This window comes from Peromyscus maniculatus, chromosome 11 (assembly GCF_049852395.1).
Source record: "Peromyscus maniculatus bairdii isolate BWxNUB_F1_BW_parent chromosome 11, HU_Pman_BW_mat_3.1, whole genome shotgun sequence".
NCBI lineage: Eukaryota > Metazoa > Chordata > Mammalia > Rodentia > Cricetidae > Peromyscus > Peromyscus maniculatus.
In genome coordinates, this window is record NC_134862.1 from 44700107 (window position 1) to 44721285 (window position 21179).

The window sequence follows — 21179 nt, forward strand, 5'->3', positions numbered from 1 at the left end:
GGACCCTCTGAGCAGCAGCGATGCATGCTTAGTTCTAAGGAAAATACTGAGTACAGAAATGGGAAGGAGGAAAAGAAAATAAATACATAAACTAAAAAACAGTCTGGAGAGATGGCTCAATGGTTAAGAGCAGTGGCTGCTCTTCCAGAGGGCACGGGTTCCATTCCCAGCACCCACATGGTAGCTCACAGCTGTCTGTGACTCCAGTTCCAGGTACCTGACACCCTCCTCTGTACTGTATGAGCACCGCACATGCATGATGCCAAAACATACATGTAGATAGAACACCATACACACAAAATTAAATAAAGACATTAGGAAAAAGAAATACAAAGGAGGCCTTTAGACAGCAGCTATCACCAGGATGTGTGTGTGTGTGTGTGTGTGTGTGTGTGTGTGTGTGTGTGTGTGCAAGTGCATGGGTGCTTATGTATGTGGAGGCTAGAGGACAACTTCAGATGTCCTTCCTCAGGAGCTGCCCACCTTGTTTTCCGAGCCGGTCTCCTACTGGCCTAGAGCTCCCCGGTAGGCTAAGCTGGCCAGCTAGAAAGCCCCAGGGTTTCACTTGTTTCTGACTCCCCAGAGCTGGGGTTACTAGCTCAAGGGTGTACCACAGCCTGGGGACTCCGGGGATTTAACCAAGTCCTTGACCTTTACCAACTGAACCATCGTCCCTGGCCCGTGGGCATTTTTCATCTCCAGGCTCCAGATCCAGACATGAGAGAAGGAAGGCACAAGAAAACTTCAGGGATAGGTAGAGAGCAGAAAGGAAGGATGCAGCTGACTACTAACACAGGCCAAGGAACTGAGCCCTCCCTCCCAGGCTGCCCTAAGCATTTCGTCACACGAGGAGCCATGAGTCTGCCTTAGTAGCTGGCCGGGCTCCCAGGATGCACTGGAAAGTGAGCACCTACTGTGTGCTCAGTGAGCTGTCCACACCGAGGGCTCCAAACTTCCCTTTTATAAACGTATCACCAACGTATATTGGCTCAGAGCAGGAAACTGAACCAAGACCGCTCAGGTGATGTCAGACTTCAGGAGAAGCGGCCTATTGTCTGATCTAACAATTAATGGGCCAGAAGTGGCCCTTGGGCCTTCAAGGGTGCCCACCTTTAGGTTTTAGCTCCACCTTATGGGGGGGCTATTGTTATCTGTGTTGAAGGACACACAGTGATAGGGCTGGGTCAGGGCCCCAGAGGGTTAGAATCCAGTCTGAACTTGTTCCACTGCACAGCATCTCTCACAGGACAGGAGAGAGGAGAGCCAGAAAAATGCCCAAGGACCTACGAGTGAGGCTGCTGGCTGTCGGTGCCTCCCGTGCGGCTACCCTGGCCACTCACACCTGTTCTCACCGCTGACCTCCTCTTAGGGATGCAGAAAAGCCCTGCATGGGAAAACAAAGCACACCGCCCGCCGCCAGGCTGCAGGGGCCAGGGCTGGTGTGAGGCGGTGTGTGAGAGGAGCATCCCATGAAGAGAACAAAGGCGGGCTTCGCGACCCCTGGGATCAGGGTCCACCTGCCACTGGAGGAAGACATCTTGAGGGGAGAGCCAGGCTGCAGGTGGGGCAGAGCCCAAGGCTCTGAGAAGCTGGAGGGCCCGGTCCCCTTGTGCACACTCTGATGCTGGGGTTCTCTTACCCTCCTGTTCCTCCTGTGCAGGCTGATAAAGCATCAAGGAGACTTTTCTAAAGACAGTGCTTTGCTTTATGGACGGAACTTAAATTTGGGTCTGCCCAACTGACTTAAAAGTATAATGTCCCGTGTCCAAGCCCTGAAGTGACATAGCCTGGATCCCCATCCTAAGCTCTGCCCTTCTTCAGCTGTGAGACCATGTAAGTGCTTAAACTCCAGGGCTCCATCCATGAACTTGTAACAACCAAGTCTTTGTTTGTCGATTACATGGATCGAATAAAATAGTCCCTGCAGGATACCCGCTCTACAGCAATGTTTTACAGACAGACAGAACTCATAGCACCCTAGCCATTATAATCAATTATTGCTATTACTATCCGATCTCAGTTCTACGACTTGCTGGTTGACTTAAGGAAATCACTTCCCCTCTCTGAGCCTCAGTTCCCTCCTTATTCAAGGGAAGAGACTTACAGAAGACATATATACATATGTGTGTGTGTATGTATATATATATATATATATATATGACTTTGCTCTGAAGGGCTGGTGGTATACCTCATTGGCAGAGGACTTGCCTAGCATGTCCTAGCATCCACCCCAGTGATGATGATGATGATGATGGAAACAATGACAACAGTGATGGTAGATGAGGTGCAGCTCAAGTCGTAAGCTCTTGCCTAGCGTGTGTGAGACTTTGGGTTTGATCTCCATCACCACAAACACTTCCCTCAGTGATACAATCTCACACAACCACACAGAACGAAATAACAACACAGCCAGGGAAACGGCCACCTGACATGGCTGCTCTCCCGGAACTGGGGCCCAGACACCGGGCCTGAGGATGGCTCCCCGGCCAGAGCTCCCGAGCTCCTTGAGGACCTGAAAAACCTCTGCTCTGAGCACGAGGTGAGGGAGCTAGTAGAAAGAGTTCCTCACTGCCTACTGTGGGTACTGCCGTCCCCCCCCCCCCCCCCCCCGCCTCCTAGGCTGTGAGCACCTCTCCACCAGCTGCCTCACTGCTCATGACTCCTACATGTGTTTGGACCAAGGATACGTGGGAAACTATGGTTGAGTAAGCAGTGGTCACAGCTGCTCATACTCTCTCCACGGTCCCCAAAGCCACATCTTGTCCCTGCACAGGTGAGCTGCACCTCCAAGGAGCACCCCCAATGCACCTACGATGATATCACCTCCTACTCACACCTTTCTTTCTGCTGAGTCCTAGATCATGAGATCTAGAAAGATCTTTGTGTGTGTGTGTATGTGTGTGTGTGTGTGTGTGTGTGTGTGTGTGTGTGTGTGTGTGTACGTACACATAGAGGCCAGAAGAAAAGTCGCAGGAGTTGGTTTTTTTTCCTCCACCACATGGATCCTGGAGGTGGCAGGTGCCTTTGCTCACTGAGACATCTCACTGGCCCTAGGAAGACTTTAGAGTCTCCATGTTGGACCTCAGCACAGAATCTGGAGCACCTCTGTGGCTACACTGACGCTTCTCCCTTCCAGTATCAGGATGCTCAGCGTCTCTCCCCAACAACTCAAGCTGGGCCAGACAGTCTGGATTTCATGAATCAATCCCCAGTAAGCTGGAGTACAGCCTGGCCACTGGTGATGGGCCCGACCCGCTTCCCTACTCTCCCCAGACTCACTTCCCAGCGATACTGCGTGGAAGCACAGTTGGGTCAGAAGGGGTAGAAAGACGGTCAGAAGGAAGCAACCCTTTATTCTCCAGGGTGAGGCAATGGAGGCTGAGAGAGGGGAGGTGATTTTCCCAGAGTTACAAATCACATTAATGGCAACATTAGGAACAGGCTCCAAGGCCCACTCCAGGCCAGTGCGTTTGTGCGCTCTTTCTAACCAGAGCTGTGCCTGGTGAGGCAAAGTGGACTTAACCCTTTGCTCTCAGCCCTACACGCACATTAGAATCACCTAAGAAATTCTCAGGCCAAAACACAATCCACTTGAGCCTCTGGGCCTGCTTGTTGTAAAAGGCATGGCTTCATTAATTTTCAAGCTCCAGGTTGAGTCCAACGTGCAAACAGGTGTCCACTGGAAGTCTGGTCCTCAGCAACCCTCCCCCAACTCACATACAAAGAACGTACTCAGAATCTCTCTCACTGAGTGATTCCTCTTGCCAGAAAAGCATCTGGGAACAGAAACCATGAATTTCAGAGTCCCAGGGGGCAAGTAGCAAAGAGTCAACTCCCACCCAGTGTTATCCAAAAGGCTCTTCCTGTGAATCTAGTGCTTGGGGTTACTTGTACAGATGAGTGAGGCAGGGTCTGGAGCTCACCCACCCTCTGCACCCTGTAAAAAAATGTCCTTCATCAGTTTTATGTGTTCACATTTCCGCATAAGATGAGCTTTTGTTTTGTTTTTCCTCATGTGGGGATTGAACCCAGGGCCTGGTACATGCTAAGTAAGTACTCTGCTAATGAATTTTTTAAATGCATATGAACGTTTTGCCTATATGTATGCATGTGCACCATGTACATGCCTGGTACCCAAGGAGACCAGGAGAGGATGTTGTTAACTGGAGTTAAGGGTGGTTGTGAACTATCATGTGAGTGCTGGGAATTGAACCTGGGTCCTCTGCAAGAGCAGCATGTGCTCTTAACCTCTGATCCATGTCTCCAGCCCCAGGCCTTGGTGTTTTTTTTTTTAAGATAGTCTTGATATATAGCCCAACCTGCCTTTGAACTCAGTGAGCCTGTATCTCAGCCTCCTCAGGGCAAGGGTACGGGTATGCACCATTACCACCGGCCAATGTTTGGGTTTCAATTCTGCAACTAAAAATACAGAGGAATCCATTCCAACTCTCTCATTTTAAAAGGAAGAAAATTAAGATTTAGAGAGTAGAAATCTAAGCATTTTACCTGCTGCCCTACTTCTGGTGAGCCCTTGAGTCTAGCCTCAAGCCTCTCTGCTGCCAAAGAGCCCCCACTTTCTGCCACCCTGACCCTTGGGAGGATGGGTCAAGCCTTGGCCTCTCGCTGAAGAGCAGCTTAGGAGGCCTCCCTGGGTTCCTTGCAGCCTTCTCAAAAGCCAGGCTGGAGAGCTCAGCGCTCCCAAGCCATATGAGTCCCTCCCAGGTCAGTTCCACTCAATCCATCAAGTCCAGAGGGAGGGGAAGCAGTCAGTGTCCACCTGAGATAGTCCGTACATCGTGGAGAGGGCTACAATCGATGCTGCACTTGATTTCCTTGGGCTGGGTCGGAGATCTAACTCCTCTGTGCTCCTCTCTGCCTCCAGCCAGGCTTTAGATGGATGGGCCAAGATCAGGCGCAGAGAACAGCTTCTATAACTTTAGTCTTTACTGAGAGGACACTGGCTAGGAAGCCCCAGTCACAGACTCTGGGCTCTGGGTTTTATCCAGGAGCAGAGCCTCCTGGGGAAACCTCCTGCCCAGGTTCCTAAAGGCAGAGAAGAGAGGCAAGCCCTTGGGCCTCCCTCCACCCGGTTCCTCAAATCTGGGTCTGGTGTGAGGCATCTGAGGCTCAGAGTGTTGTTCTAGATGGGGCCACATCGACCTGAACCAGGGTGGCTGCTGTTCCTAGATGGTCCGCAGATGATGGGAAGGCCAAGACTAACCTTGCTCATTTTCTAAGATGACAACTTTTGAGGGAAGGTAGTGTGGGGAAGCCCAACACATACACATACCCCTGGGCTGGGTTTCCCTTAGCACAGCTCTGTGAATTTTAGCATCTGGGCCCTCACAACCTCAGTGGGGCAGACTGTTGTGAGGTTAGACTACCTCTCTTGGTCAGGCCTGCTCTAAGCTCTAAGCTTGAGGACTTGGAGAACCCACAGAGGAGACGAGGGCCAAGGCCAGTGTTGGGAGGCCGCCTGGGAGGGACTCTGCTGCAGTCCCTTAGGAAGGGAGAGGTATTTCACTGTTTGCTTCCAGGACAGAGCATCCATCATGTCGTCCTGTCCACTGTCCCCATCTCCTCTCAGCCTGGCCAGGCCTCGGAGAAAAGAAGTCACAGCCTTGGGAAGGGTCTGAACATAGAAAGCTGTGGTCTCCTTGTACAGAGAGAAGCTCTTGGGCTGGCGCGGGGAGGGGGCAGGGCGCTATTGATCCAGTTTTCTTATAGGTCTGAGAAACAAGGACCTGCAACCAGAGACTGGATATCGGAAAGAACTTTGCACCCAGTACACACACGGAATCTCCTGCTCTGAAGCTCTGGGAGAGGAGAGTGGGGTCCCCCACTATCCCTGAACTGGGAGCCCTGTGGACACAAGGCTTTTGTGGTTGGTGGTCTTCAAAGATGGAGGAAAACGGGGGGGGGGGGTGTCACTGGCAGAGTGGGGGTGAGCAGCCTGGCTGTCCTGGCTCCCACCCACAGCTTTTGGCCAACCTGCTCACTGGGCCCAGGCGCCGCTGGTTGAAAGGGGGCGGGCAGGCTGCGGTTTCTTCCAGGCTTTGATTTATTGCCTAATGCAGGCGGAGAAGAAAGAGGAGGCTCATCTCTAAGCCGGAGCCTTAGGAACGGGACGTGAGCCTCACATCTTCTGAAGACCCAGCAAACAGAACCCTGCTCTCTAATCCGGCTGCAGGTCTGAACCTGCCACTGGGCACAGATACGCCACCAAGCAGGCTGCCTGCACCGCGCTGTGAGTTCGAGTGAGTCTCCTCCCCCACTCCCCACTGTACCCTGGGCAGCTACAGGGAGTAAAGACAGAAGGGCAGGAAGAACTGAGATGCTGGTAACAGAGAGACAGAGCAGAGAGGTGGGGACCACGGATACTTGGGAGCCGCAGTAAGGGAGAGTGCAGAATGAATACACGGAGGCCTCGGAGCCCTGGATCAGAGATTTAGCGGCAGTTGGAGCGAGGCGCTGGGGATGCCAGAGATGGAAAATGCTGAGATACGCACTGAGGACCATCTGAGGAAGCAGGGAGCTCCAGAGGAAGGACCACTGTCAGTCCAGGAGCCATGCTGAGGAGACAAGAAAGAGCTCTGCCTTTGGGTGGGTACCGTTCCAAACCCGGGCACAGAATTGGAGTTCAGGCCCTCTCCCCTCCGCCAGATGCTTTTGTGCGGCCAACAACCTGTGCAACGGCACCAGGAAGAAAGAACCGCAAGTCGAGTCAGGGCCAAACAGCAGAACTGGAAAGGAGCGCCCCACCTCAGGGAAGCCCCAAGTGGTCGTTCTGCCGCTTTAGGATCAGCCCTGCAAACGCTCATCTTCTTCCCACACTGCTCCCTGGGATGCTGTGCCCTCTCTGGGATCTCCATCCGTCTTCAGCTCTGTATCCACTTCTTCCCATCTCCTCCCAGCTTTACCCCTCTTGGAAAGGTGGACTTAGCTAGGACAAGGTGCATCGTGGATTGGGGTGGGAGGAGATGGTACAATGGGCTGACAGCTCACTAGCAAGAAGAGCTAAGGGAGAGAATACCAGGTCCTCTCCCAACCTGAGAAGGTGTGAAGGGGCTGGAGGAGGAGGCCTGATTTGAAGGACATTCCTTCCCAGCAATGATAGCTGAGAGCTGAAAGTCAGAGACTAAGGGAAAACATGGAAGCTGTAATCCCAGCACTTCAGAATCTCAGACAGAAAGGGCTATCCTGAGCTAAGCAAAACCTTCTCTCAGAGAGAGAGAGAGAGAGAGAGAGAGAGAGAGAGAGAGAGAGAGAGAGAGAGAGAGAGAGAGAAACAAAGGGGAGAAGAAAAGCTAGACGTGATAGCTCACACTTGTACGCCTAACACTCAGGAGGTGGAGACAAAGGGAATCCCTACAAATTCAAGGGCATCCTGGTCTACATATCAAGTTGCTGAGTTACGGGTCAGTCAGGTCTACATAGAAAGATCCTGTCTCAAAAATCCAAAGACAAAAAAAAAAAAAAGACAAACCAACCAACCAACCAACCACAAAGTCAAAGAGCTGAAGGATGTCGTGGGGGGGGGGGTGGATATGAGTAAAGTACAATGACATGTACAGATGAAACGTCACGGTGAACACCGCTCTCCCACCTGCCAGTGTCACGAGCGAGCTCCTTAATCGGGACAGTTAAATGATTTTAACACAAATGAAAATAAAGCCCATTGTCTTGTATGCTAACTAAAACAAAACTAAACTAAGCTTAAAAAGTAATTTTTAGAGAAAAAATAAAGATTTTCAAACTATATAGTTGAGAATGACCTTGAACTTTTGTGTGTGTGCAGATGCCCTGCTGTTCATGGTGGTGCAGATGCCCTGCTGTTCATGGTGGTGCAGATGCCCTGCTGTTCATGGCGGTGCAGATGCCCTGCTGTTCATGGCGGTGCAGATGCCCTGCTGTTCACGGTGGTGCAGATGCACTGTGTAGCTTCGTGTGCACACAGAGACTAGAAGACGTCAGACGTTCTTCTTCAGGAACCAATCACCTTGTTTTCTTTCTTTCTTTTTTTTTTTTAGACAAGGTCTCTCACTGGGACCTGGGGTTCTCCAATGAGTCTAGGCTGGCCAGCAACTGAGTCCCAGGGATCCACCTGCCTCTGCCTCCTCAGTGCTGGGATTATAAGCACCAGCCATCACCCTTGGCTTTTTAAGTGGAGTCTAGGGAGTCAACTCAGGTTCATGATTACATGGCAAGCGCTTCATGGCCGAAGCAGTCTGATCCTCTGGACTTCTTGCTCATCCTGAGTTCTGAGATTACAGGCATGTACCATCTTCTGCAGTGCTGGGGACCTAACCCAGAGCATCATGTATGTCAAGCAAACACTCTACCAACTGAACTGTATCCCCAGCCCTCAAAAGTGAAAACAAAGGACCAGTGAGGTGGCTCCGTGAGTAACAGCTCGTGCTACCAGGCCTGATGACCTGAGTTCTATCCTCGGTGGAAGGAGAGAACCAATTCCAAAGCTGGCCTCCGGCCTCCACACTCATGAAACACACACACACACATAAATAAATGATAAATGTAAAAAATAAGTAAATAAACTTCCACTGAGCCCTACATTGTTCACAAACCAAGTCGCCTCCTCCCCGAAGGGCTGCCAGGGACTTTGGGCTCCTCTTAATCTTTGTTTACACATCAGATGAGGGAACGCGAAGAAATGAAAGTAATGAGTGAAATGAAAAGTGGAGATAAGGAAACAAGGAGCAAAGCCAGACTCGAAGAGTGACAAGACCCCTCTGACCGCATTCTCAGCGCCACGCGTTGTTTATGTGAGAAATGGTAGCCTCTACTTACAGAATTTTCAGGCTGTGGAGGCCGGAGAATGCCTTCCCGGGGATGTGTGAGAGATGGTTCCCAGAGAGCCGCCTGGAAGCAAAGACAGAGAGGTCAGCGGTGTTGCCAGGTGGCCTGTGAAGGGGGTGAGCTCCGGTCTTGGGGTACAGGAGGTAGGCTGGGGCCAGTGCTGGCCATTTACTGAGCACTGCGGTTTGCTGTCCACCCCAGGCATCAGCCTGTCTCACAGTTAGTCCTGGCAGGTGCAGGACACAGTGAGTGTCCCCTATTTGAAATGCTCGCAGCCAGGGGTGTTCGGTGTGGAGGTTCTTTCAGATTTCCAAATATTTGCATCTAGATAATGAGCTGTCTAGGGTACGGGTCCAAGTTTAAAAATAAATTCACTTGATTTTATTTGATTTCACTTTTATGTATTTGGTGTGTGTATGTCTGTGGGTGGCTATGTGCCATGACCCACATGTGTTAGTCAAATGACAACCTAAGGTTCTCTCCGTCCACCATGTGGTTTCTGGGGACCAACTTAGGTTGTCTGGCTTGATGGTAAGTGCCTTTATTCCCTGAGAATCTCACCAACTAAACCAAAATTTGATTGTTTTATAAACATGGAGCCTGAAGGTAGTTTTACACAATATTGTCTTGTTTGAGGAGGGGCAGGGTGCTGAAGATGGAGGCCATCTTCAAACATGCTGCGTCTGTGATTACCCCAATACTGAGCTACAGTCCTTGACTCCTACAATAATTTCAGTGCTCTGTGCTTTGATTCAAACTTATCACATGAAATCAGGTGCAGAACTGCCCACTGTGGTGACCTATCAGTGCACAAAAAGTTTCAGATTTTAAATTTAGGTGTGGTGGTACACACCTGCAATCCAAGTACTTGGAAGCCTGGGGCAGGAAGATCATGAATTCAAAGTCAGCCTTGGCTACATAGAAGATTCTAGTCTAGCCTGGGCTACATACTGAGACCCTGTCTCAAAAAAAATTCCAGATTTCATATTTTTGGATTGAGATGCTCAACCTGTATGACCCCCCAAATTTCAGATAAGGAAACTGTGACTTGGTTTGTGTGTGTGTTGTTTTATTGTTGTTATTGTTGTTTGGGGTTTTATTGTTGTTTTTAGACAGGACCTCACTAGGCAGTCCAGGATAACCTAGTACTTACAATCCTCTTCTCTCAGCCTCCCCTGTGCTAGAACTGGAGGCATGCATCAGCACACCCAGTTTAGAAGGTAGTGTTTAAAATTGTTATCTCATAATGACATAACAGCTCAGGGACAGAGCTAGTGTGCCCGGGTGAGTCTCCACCACTGAGGGAGACTCTATCTCTAGTCTCTTTGACATCTGTTGCTTTAAAAGGTGACACTTGGGGCCGGGCGTGGTGGCGCACGCCTTTAATCCCAGCACTCGGGAGGCAGAGCCAGGCGGATCTCTGTGAGTTCGAGGCCAGCCTGGGCTACCAAGTGAGCTCCAGGAAAGGCACAAAGCTACACAGAGAAACCCTGTCTCGAAAAAACAAAAACAAAACAAAACAAAAAAAAAAAAAAAAAAAAAAAAAGGTGACACTTGGGTCTCCACACTTGGGTTCTGCAAATGGCCCTAGGTGGTAGATAGCTCCTTTAGGTAGGGCCTTTAACCCAGGTCCAGCCCCTTCTCAGCGTGGGGGGTGGAAAGCCATCCTTACCAAATGCCTTGGCCTTAGTTCTCCTTTGCTCTCCCATCCAGGCTGTGCCACACCCACTTCCGATGACACACCCCCCCCCCCCCCCCGCCCCGCTGCCTTTCAAAGCTGGCTTGCCTGCCCACCACTAGCCCCATCCACGTGGAACATTCCGTCCTGCACGCAGACAGCCTTGGTATTAGGAATGACAGCAGTTCAAAGGTGATTTCCAGGGAAAGGTGGGAAAACGAGTGAAAGCCAGGGCCTAGAGAGATGGCTGGGTGGTTAAGAACACTGGCTGGTCTCCCAGAGGACCTGGGTTCAATTCCCAGCACCCACACGGCAGCTCACACAACCATCTGTAACTTCAGTTTCAAGGAATCTGAGGTCCTCTTCTGTCTCCTGGGACAACTGGCCTGCATGTGATACACAGACTTACATGAACCCATACACATAGAACCGTTTTTAAAGGAGGGAAAGCTGTGCTGGGTGTGGTGACTTCTGCGTGAAATCCCAGCCCTCAGGAGGCTAAGGCAGGATAATAGCAAGTTCAAGACCAGTTTGAGCTACACTAGTGAATTTTAGGCCACCCCGAGCTATATAGTGAAACTCTCGTCTTTAGGGGAAAGAAAATAAGGCAGGAGAAAGAGCTACGAGGAGCTTTGGCTCAGACCTGGAGTGCCACACGGCTTGACACAGGTCCTCTGGGAGTCACCCACGTAGCCCGTCTCCACTAAATACTCGTTTCCCAAGCCCCACTTTTTCCTTTCTTCCTGGAGTTCCGCCTTGCTCTGGGGAGCCCTGGTCCCTACAACTGTTGACCAGAGAGTCTCACCCACCCGACCCCCACCCCCCACTCCCCTGCTCCCACCCAACCATCAACTCACAGCTCCTCCAGGAAGCGCAGGTGGTGGAAGAGACCGGGCTGAAGCTCCGTGAGGTTGTTCATACTGAGGTCTCTGAGTGGAAAGTGGAGAGAAAGCTGTGAGTTCCACCTGTATCATCTGTGATATTCAGCTCCAGCCCTGTTTGGGGGCGGGGGAGCTTCCCACTGTTCCTCCACCTGCCCATCATGCCATCCTGACCCCACAGGCTATCTGGCCACAGTAGCCACATGCAACTCTAGGAGAAAAAAAAGGGGGGGTTCATTTTCTGGTCTCCTCTCACTGTCCCTCTGATTTTTATGCTTTCTTTGCAGGTTCTCCTGGGACCAGCTATGATTAGCCAGCAAACCCACCGCCCTGTCAAGAGAGGAGTCAGGAGGGGTAAAAGTCAGGATCACAGAATTTCAGATCAGGAAGGCAGGGTCCCTAGTGTAAACAAAGTCTTCACTCTGAGACCCAGGGTGTCTCACGCTGCAGACTCTAATATTCCTGGACCTGGGTTCTTCCCCCAGCCACGTGTGTTGTCCTGCTCAGGAGCGGTGGGCTTCACTGCCTGCTGAGGTCTCTGCCAGCCTCTTCCTCTTGGCTCTGCTTCCCTAGAGGGAAGCTCTGCCTTTCTTGACCTCTTGGCACTTTCCAGAAGACGCCCGGGTACCTGAGTAGCTGGATGTGCGGAGCTGGTCTCTATGTGTATTCACCATCTAAATCATCCTAAGCTGCCCATATTATCCGAAAGAACTTGTGATACCATTCCCTAAGATGCCCGCGCACACACAGCCGTCGCTGTAACCACATCAACGGAAGACCCACCTTAAAACCAGGCACTGACTAGCCTTTATCCAAATAATCCCATTTAATCCTTACCATAATCCCAGGAGAGCTGCTATTTTTCATTCAGGAAAACAGAAAGGGGCCAGCTCTATGTCTGCGTGCGTAGGGGACCTGCTGCCAAGGCTGACAACCTAGGTGCATTCCCTGGAACCATGGTGGGAAGAGAGAACCAACTCCCAAACTTAGTTCTGTGATCCCTCCTCTCCCCCAATGCACACAAAATTTTAAAAAAATTAAAATTAAAAAACAAATAAAAGAGGATTCAGTGGAGTCAGGAAGCCCCCAAATCAAATTTCTCCTCTGGCTACCTATCTTGACCACTATGACCCTCCATTTCCTCATCCGTTAAAAAAAAAAAAAATTACTAGGTAAGGTCTTTGTGAGGATTAAGTGAGCTAATGTTTGCAGACTGCCTGGTAAACAGTACATACTTAATAACTATTTACCTTCTTCCTCCCAACTTCCCCTTGGTATCTCCTATGCAAGACACTCAGCTCTGCAGACCTGTAAGTGGAGAGCCGACAGCTTGATTTGTGGGTACTGCCCAATGTTAACGTTCTCTTCTGTGTGTGCCTGAGTGTGCAGCGGTGTCTGGAGTTACAGGCACACGCCTGACAATTTGGGCTCCATCCTGTCTCCAACTCCTGATTCTTGCCTCTGTGTGCCACTCCCTCGGGCTGCAGAGATAGACCACATCACCTAGCAGCACAGGTCTTCCCATGGCTTCTGCTTTTCCCCTGAGTACAATCCACCCTCAAATCTCCCAGCTTCCATGTGCCCAGAAACACGTTTGCCCTCCACGCATGCTCAGAGCAGGCTGGGAATGGTGGGGAACGTGTGCCGAGAAAGCCCAGCTCCAGTCTATAAAAAGACTGTTTAGTCTCAAAATGTTTTATCTTTGATAAAGCTTGGGCTCCGACTCCATGTCTTCCAAGGAAGGAAGACATTCCATGCAGGGTTAAGCCAAGAAAACTGGCATGCACAACATGGGCTGCTCTTTTCTGTACTCCCTCCCCACTAGCCTGGGGAAATGGAGGGGCCTTCTGCAGGCCTGTGGGGCTAGCCTGGGCTCAGGGGAGGCTGCAGCTGGCACCCTGGTCGCAGTGAAGACAAGGGCCAGCGGAACTAAGAGGAACATCGTTGGTGGATGTTAGCCTGGGTTCAACCCGAATGCTACCCTGGCTCTGAAGCAATGCTCACAGAGGCCCAGGCTACAATCCTGAGTCTACCTGGACTCCTCTCCCTTGAATCCCAGGCCTGGCTCATCCTCAGTAAGGAGGGGGTGTGAGGTGCCACACACACAAAAAAAAAAAAAACGATTACCTCTAAATATTTACCCTGTGCATTTCTGGATGTGTCCTGACAGGCAGGAGAGCGGGAGTTCAAGGAGCATGCAGGGCATGTGACTCAGGCCTCATCACTCAGCTGTCCCCCCAGGGGCCGCACTCAGAGGCTCTGATGCAGCTCCATGCCCCCACCCACTCCCTCTACCTCACCACCAAGGCCAGCGGCTTCATTGTTCTCCCCTGGGGAGGAGGGGGTTGCACCCCCACCCCACCCCACCTCCCCACATCCTGCCCCAGACAAGCACCCAGCCCAGCTGCTGTAGAGGGGCCGGGTGGGGCCGGAGGGTGGATTTCAAATGGTGTCTGGTGGGGGAGTCCCTTTCAGCCTAGCTCTCGAAAAATGGAAAGGGGTGGGGCTGGTGCCAGGAGAAGGGGAAGGCAAAGGGATGCAAGGATTGGAGGAGGGAGGCCCAGCAGAGAATCCAAAGCCCAGACCCTCCACACTGACACCACAGTATGAAGGATGGCGCTGGGACCCTTTAGGAAACAGAGAGTGACAGACAGACCCTCCCAGCACAGAGATTGTCCTGTCAAGTCTGCAGCTCTGACCCTCGACTGTCCTAAGAGACCCACTGTGTGTCCCGGAGGACAGAATTCTGACATTTTCTGCATGCTTGGACTTGGGGGAAATTGCAGGACACCTGGACCCTTGGGTGCTTGAGGTTTGGCTGTGGCTGTGTTGGCTTGTCCGCATGGTTCTGAGACACCTGAGTGTCTGAATGTTCCTTCCTATGTTGTCGTTCAGAGCCTTGGACATGCATGTGTCCCACAGGCAGGTACTTCTTCCATTCATCAGTTTGCATGTTGGAGCTACAGCTCTTCAAAATTACAAAGTGGAAGGTCCTTTGGGAGAAGAAAGCAGCTTCCCCAGGTCTTTCCCTCAATGTTGGGAACTTCCTCGGGCTGTGTGACTTTGGACAAGCCTGACTCCTTCTCCTGCCTCTGCTCACACTTCAGTCTGTCTCCTCATCCATGTAGAATCCAGGGCCCAGGGATGCTGTTTCGGGATCTAGCTAGTCTGTGGCTGAAGTGGGTACCCAAACCTAAACACAGATGCTGCTCCAGCACTGTGAATATGAACAAGAAACATCATCCTACAAACACACCGGTATAAAACCCATACATCACATGTACACTATACCACATCCATGAACACTATTACATACCCCACCCATACCACATACCACACACACTACATTACACACACCACATACTATATACACCACACGCTACACACTATACACACACACGCCACATATTACATAGACCACATCACCACATACCACACCACATGTACACATACAACATACACACTATACCATATACATACACATACACAAAACACATACCTAGACCATACACACAAATACATACCATACTCACACATGTCCCATACACAACACACATACATCATAGCACACATACCACAACACACACAGTCACACACAGCTCTCCAGGGCTAAGTTCAGAGCATGGGGCCTATTCAGTTGCGAAGGATCCCATACTCTGGAGAATCCAGGCTTAATTATTTGCTGTTGCCATTCTGAAATTGTTAGTCATTTTTGGACACCAAATTTTCATTTTGCCCTGAGCCCACAATTGTCACTGGCAGCCAAGAGGGTGTGGAGGACAGCTGACAGTCTCACTCTGAGACTGTTCCCGGTAGACCTTGGGATCCCCAGAGGGGCCATGTGTCCTCTCAGCTGGACACAGCATGGTGTGATGGGAGGGGCGGGAGAGGCTGCTGGAGCGAAGGGTGTGGCACCATGAGAGGGGTGGCCCTGGGCACCGGAAGTGGAAGCTTCTGGCTGCACATTAGGAAAATGTTCTCAGAGCTTTACCCTGTGAGGCAACCAGACCACCCAAGGAAGCTGGGTGAGGCGGTGTCACCATGGAGACAGGGAACAGGTTTGATAAGAGGGGGGGATGCTGGGGAACTGAGGGGCCCGGAGCAGCAGAACCATGCTGGAGGGGGTGGGCACCTGGAGACGCTGCTCTAGGATCTGGCTGAGACCCAAAGACCCACGGAAACTGGTCCGCTTGAGTTTTCCCTCTGGGAGGAAAAAACAGTGGCAGACAAGCTTGGGGTTCTGCTGGGGTGGGGATGAAAAGACACCCCACACCAGAGGAGAGGCTGGCGACACAGGGCCCTTTTTCTGCTTCCTGGGCTAAGGACTCGGGTTGTCTGTCTCTGCAGTTAGTTATGTTGGATTATTTTGATTGTATATATTTAAGGTGCGCGACTTGCTGATTTGATACACATTTGCACTGTAAAATAACTACCACAATCAAACTAATTAACATAGTCTCTCCTCCTCAGCCATGGTGTGTGTGTATGTTGTATGAGTGTATGAGTGTGTGTGTGCATGTGTGTGTGTGTGTGTGTGTGTGTGTGTGTGTGTGTGAGAGAGAGAGAGAGAGAGAGAGAGAGAGAGAGAGAGAGAGAGAGCGCCCTTGGGAAAAGGGCCATTAGCACGTGACTGTGTCCCATGGTTACCTCTTTCGAGGCAGAGCTTGGCCATGGGAGTCCCTGCGGTACTTTGTACACAGTCACTCAGTGCGCATGTACAGAACACCAGAGCTGCCTTTAGCATTGTCTTAACATACTAACTGACTGTGTGACCCTGTCACTCATTGTCTTTAAATGTCCATTCTCTCACCTGTAAAATGATAATCATGGTATTAGCACTCCCCTGACGAGAGTTGTGATGTGAAGTTATCAGAGCTAACGATGTAAAACAGTGCTTGATGAATATGCCTTTACTAATATCATAGTGATTTAACTGAATTGTAACTATTAATACATAAGGACACATCTCACTACATACTGTATTTGGGGAGCAGGGTTTTGATATGTAGCCATACTGGTCTTACAATCTTCCTGCCTTGGCCTCTTTTGTGCTCAGGTTAGAGATGGATGCCAACACATCTAGCTTTACCTCACAAAGCTGGGTAGAGCACCTGCCTAGGATGCTGAAAGACTTGGGATCCATCTGTAGCACCAGAATAAATGAATAATGAATACAAGAAATTAAGACTGAAAACAGCACTTCATGCGCCTGCAGAGACCCCTCTATGGCAGGCACCTTGCCAACAACCCCCCCCCCATTTGCTAGGCAAAACCAGATCTGGAGAGGAACAGGGCCACCTGCGGTCATGTTACAGTTGACTGCAGCACCCCAAAGAGGTCTAAAGCCTAGAAAGACCTCAGGCTTCCCAGTGTGGCCTCCTCTGTGGAGTCTATTCCCCGAGACGATGCCTCCTATCAGAGAGAACTTAGACACTATCTTCTTTGAAATCCCAAACACATAAGATGACACCAAGTTCTCTTGGATTTTGCAGTTTTCATAAATTTCCAAACAAGGACATGGCTTCTCTCTGGGAAAGTGCATCTCTCTATCCCTATAACAGCACAGACCGTCCTCTTGGGCTTTGCACAAAAATCCTATGTGAGAACAATGCTGTTTTTAAATAAAGGCCTATCTGCTCTGCTTTGTCATTTCTTGGCTCCCTCTTTGGTGACAGAACGTCTCCCAGCCTGCCTAAAAGTGGCAGGAGGGCTCCTGATGGGAGAAACCAGAGCGGGCAGAGAGCAGAAGGCAGAGGCTGAAGGGTTAGCAGGGGGTGGGGTATCTATGAAGAAGACGACTCCTGGGAGGCTGCCAGGAAAGGGGGACATCTGTGCAAGTCAAGACTGTACCTGGGAGAAGCTGGAAACCCAGAGCATCAGTAGGTGGCCCAATTAATTAAGGTGGGGCCAGGATAAAGGCATGGGGAGGGGACATGGCTAAAATTCAGGTGAAATAGAAACATGAGCGCACACACACACACACACAATTTTGTTTGTGATCGGGGTTAAAAGACCATGGAACTTGGAGAATGTCACGTCACCAGCACATTTGTGGGTCTCCTCAAAGTCTGGTGGCACAGACAGGCAGCCAAGGAGAGAAGAGGCCTGGAGAGGGACCTCCCTCTCAAAACTACGTGGTTTGGTGCACCACCGTACCCAGCCTCCCCTTTCTTCTTATGGGAAGGTTCTGGTTTTCTTTTTTCTTTCTGCCAGACATAGTAGTGCACTCCTATAATTCCAGTACTTGGGAGTCTGAAGTAAGCTCATTGGGAGTTTGAGGCTAGCCTGAACTACAGAGTGAGTTCTAGGACAGCCTGGGCTCCGTGGCAGCGCTCTGAAGAGGAAAGAGATACGTCACAACAGCAGCAATCTGGGGGCCTGGGCACCTGGGGAAAGGGAAGAGGAGATTGTGGCTGGTCCTGACTCTCAGTACCACAGGGTAATCTCTTTGGGAGGAGCCAGGCCCATGCCAGCACTGAGGCATGAAGCTGCTGAGCCAAGGCCATCTACAGAGCCTCGGATTCCAGACGGAAGCGACACAGAGAGTCAACTGCGAGGTGTGACTCCTGCCCCTTGGCCCTGGGCTATGCCTCTTGGAGAGGCAGGGGAGCTGCTCCTAGTGGTACTCAGAGTCAGGTGACCATCCTCGGGCGCAAAGCATGGTCCAAGGTTGCACAGTGCTGGTGTGTGCGGCCCCTCCTGGCTCCTTCTTCCTTGCCAGATCTAGAACAGCCCGTCATCGTGCGTGCGTGCGTGCGTGCGTGCGTGCGTGCGTCACTCCGCGACATGGCTCCCGCAGTACTCTGACCTCTTCCTGACCCTAGGACTTCGTGTAAGTTACTTCACCTGTCTCCGCCTCACCTTCCTCGATGGTAAGCGCCGAGGCCAGGCCTGGCGCATGGTAAACCGACACACATCACCTGTGCGCATCCCTGCCCACCTCCACCGCTCCAGAGCCTTAGTCAAGGGGCTTCACCGTGCAGCTCTGTGTCTTCCCAATAAGCATTTGTAAGCGGCTGCACCCTACAGGCACCCGGCTCAGTGATGAAGCCACCAAGTCCAACAATGTGTGTTCCCTGTCCTTAAAGAACCACGTCTATGGAAGACAATGACAAGAGCGTGGACAATTATAGCTTAAGTGACAAGTCCTTAGACCGGGACTCTAGAGTCATAGGGCCCTCTCAGACTAATCCCTGTAGCTTTTTGAGTCTGGTCCCTGAGGCTTAAGTCACATGGTCAGGCCACAGAATCCTGTCCTTGATTAGGAGCTGTCATCCCCTAGCCTGCGATGGCACATTCCTGTGGCCGCTCTCCCCAAACAGCCTGGGAGTTCCACCACAGGTCCCAGTTCTCTGTCCTTCACACACACACACACACACACACACACACACACACACACACACACAGCATCGAGGTCTATTTTCTTTTTTTTAATGTTTTCTTTTTATTTATGCGTATGTACCTATGCGTGAGTGAGGGTGGGGGGTGGCTTATGCAGGTGTCCTCAGAGGTCAGAGAAAAGAGTGTTGCAGACAGTTATGATGAGCCACACAATTGTGGGGGCTGGGTACCGAACTCAGGTCCTCTGGAAGAGTGGCAGGCACTCTTAACCCCTGGAGGCATTTTGTAGCCCAACAACAGCCATGACTGTGCATCTGATGGATTACCCCCTGTGTCCCGCAAACCTAGGTTTCCTGCGACTTGCCAGCTTCTCTTCTAGCCGGCTTTTTTTTTTTTTTATTCTCTAGCTCCAGCTACAAGGCCATCATGTCTCTGTGCTGAGGTGCTTCGCATGGGTGTCAAAATCTAACTTCTCCTCCTTACTGGAACCCCTTAGAGAGAGTGATCCGCATCAAGGTGGCCCAGACAGCCCTCCTGGAAGAACCGCAGGAGCAATCCTGCGCCTCCGCCCTACCACAGGATTCTGGGATTCCGCTGCTGGAGCTGAGCAGAGTAAAAAGGACTAGAGAGGCTGCCGCAGCAGCCAGGGTGGAGTCCCCGCACCGCTCTGGCCTGTTTATTTAGCTGAGGCTACTGTCCGGAGGTCTTTATTCCTGGGAGACACAAGCCCTGTGTGTCTGGGTGGAGGGCTGGTGAAAGGTCCCCACCTCATGGTCCCGACCTGCCATCTGGGACCAGAGGGGTGCCAGCGTTTTCAGTGGCGGGAGGGGAAGCCAAGGCAGGCTGGTGGCAATCCGGGACTCAGTAGGGACTCGGGAGAACCTTGGCCTGGCTGCACCTGGAAAGCCGGTCCTGCCGCCGGCCAGTGGCACACACGCTGAACAGCACCAGGACACCAGCTTCCTCCGGGGCGGGGCGGGTCAGCCTGGGGTATTCAAACTGGGTCTGAATCGGACGGGAGTCCCCAGTGACAGCTGCCACTGCGGCCCACCTCCCCTCTCCTCAGCCTCCCCTCTTCCACCCACAGCGCTGGCACCTTCTAGGTCTCATTTAACTGGATCCGCTCTTTTCACCGGCAAGGGGATGAGCATTGTTCCCACGTTAAAGGAGGAGATGCCACCCGGCCTCCCCGTCACACAGCCGCCGCAGCGCGAGCCCACGCGTTTCCCTTTTGTTGTGCCCAGGCGCACCTGGATGCAAGGACATGCAGGAGGGCGCCACCCATGCCGTAGATCTCGGGGTTCCTTTCCCGGCGCCCTTCCCGCCCCCCTCACCCCGACCCACCTGCGCGCACCGCGCCTGTGGCCCCGCCCCTGCGGCCCCGCCTGCCACCGTGCGGCTCGGGTGCTCTGAGCTCCATCCAGCCCCTGAGGCCTTCTGTGCGCTACTCTTGCCCATCCGGCCCACGCCGATCCACTCTTGTTCTGTTGCCTCCGCCTGCGTGGCCTTCCCTATAAATGGCGCCCCACTCGCCCACCCTTTTCCTCAACCCTTTACCTATTTGGTTCATCACACGTGACGCAAGACTAGATGCAAGATCCGGGTTCAAAACTCCTGCCCAGCAAGCAGCCTTTCTTGGCATTGAGCCGCACTCGCTCACGAGGCAGTTGGACTGGCGTTCTCGGCCTTCCATTGTGGAAGACTCCGTTGTCAGAAAGCCACTTTGTGGCCTGGTTTGGTGGCGGTAAGGTTACTGACCCTCTGTGTGCCTCAGTTTCTGGGTCTAAGAAAGGCTGTACAATAGTCCCCCCTAAGTGAACTGGTGTGGGGTTTAGGTGGTGGGATCCAGGTGCATGAGGGTATTAGCTCTGCTCCCCAGAGGCATTCCTCCCTTCGGGAGCGTTCACCCCCCACCCCCACCCCCCACCCCCCGACACCTCCATCAGAGAGAAGCAACCCTGCAAAGTGAGCAGAAATGGCAAGATGGCAGAGGAGGGCGTTCTGGGTCAGCCCTGCCCTTGGGAGGCACCAGCTGCTGCTCCTCTCTGAGGTGCCACCTGCCTCGCCCCTGATCTTCTCTTCCTTTGATCTTCTGATCTCTGGCCAGGGTCTCCCAGCCAAAGGCATTCCTGTCTTCCAGCCTCCTCCAAGGGAAGGCAAAGGGCTGGGCTCACTCCATGCCTCGGCCCCTCCCTCCTTCCCCCTTCTGCGTGCACGGAGGCGCGGTGTGGAGTCACACAGGTCTTGGATCAGGTAACCACCAGGCCCACCTGAGGTGGCAGGGGGGTTAGGGTGGTTTGGGGGAGAAGGGGGTGTAAGAAAGGTAGCTCTGGCTCTGGGAGCCACTCCAGGCTCAGTACCTTAGCTGGACCAGATCCCTCTGGAAAGGTACCCAGGGTCAAGGTCTTTGTTCTCAGTGTCCTGGCACGTAAATCCCTTGTTGAGTACACAGGAAGTGTGAG

General features: G+C 52.0%; 1 protein-coding gene across 4 annotated transcripts in view; it reads right to left on the reverse strand.

Moving 5' to 3' along the window:
- Nucleotides 1-21179, reverse strand: part of Lgr6 (leucine rich repeat containing G protein-coupled receptor 6) — a 122540-nt gene that overhangs the window by 82047 nt on the left and 19314 nt on the right. For all 4 annotated transcript variants that reach the window (XM_042258196.2, XM_042258192.2, XM_006982452.4 and 1 more), the window contains exons 2-3: nt 11353-11424; nt 8809-8880 (exon numbers count right to left, since the gene is read on the reverse strand). In XM_042258196.2, coding sequence (XP_042114130.1) covers nt 8809-8880; nt 11353-11424 — 144 coding nt within the window. The remainder of the gene's footprint in view (nt 1-8808; nt 8881-11352; nt 11425-21179) is intronic.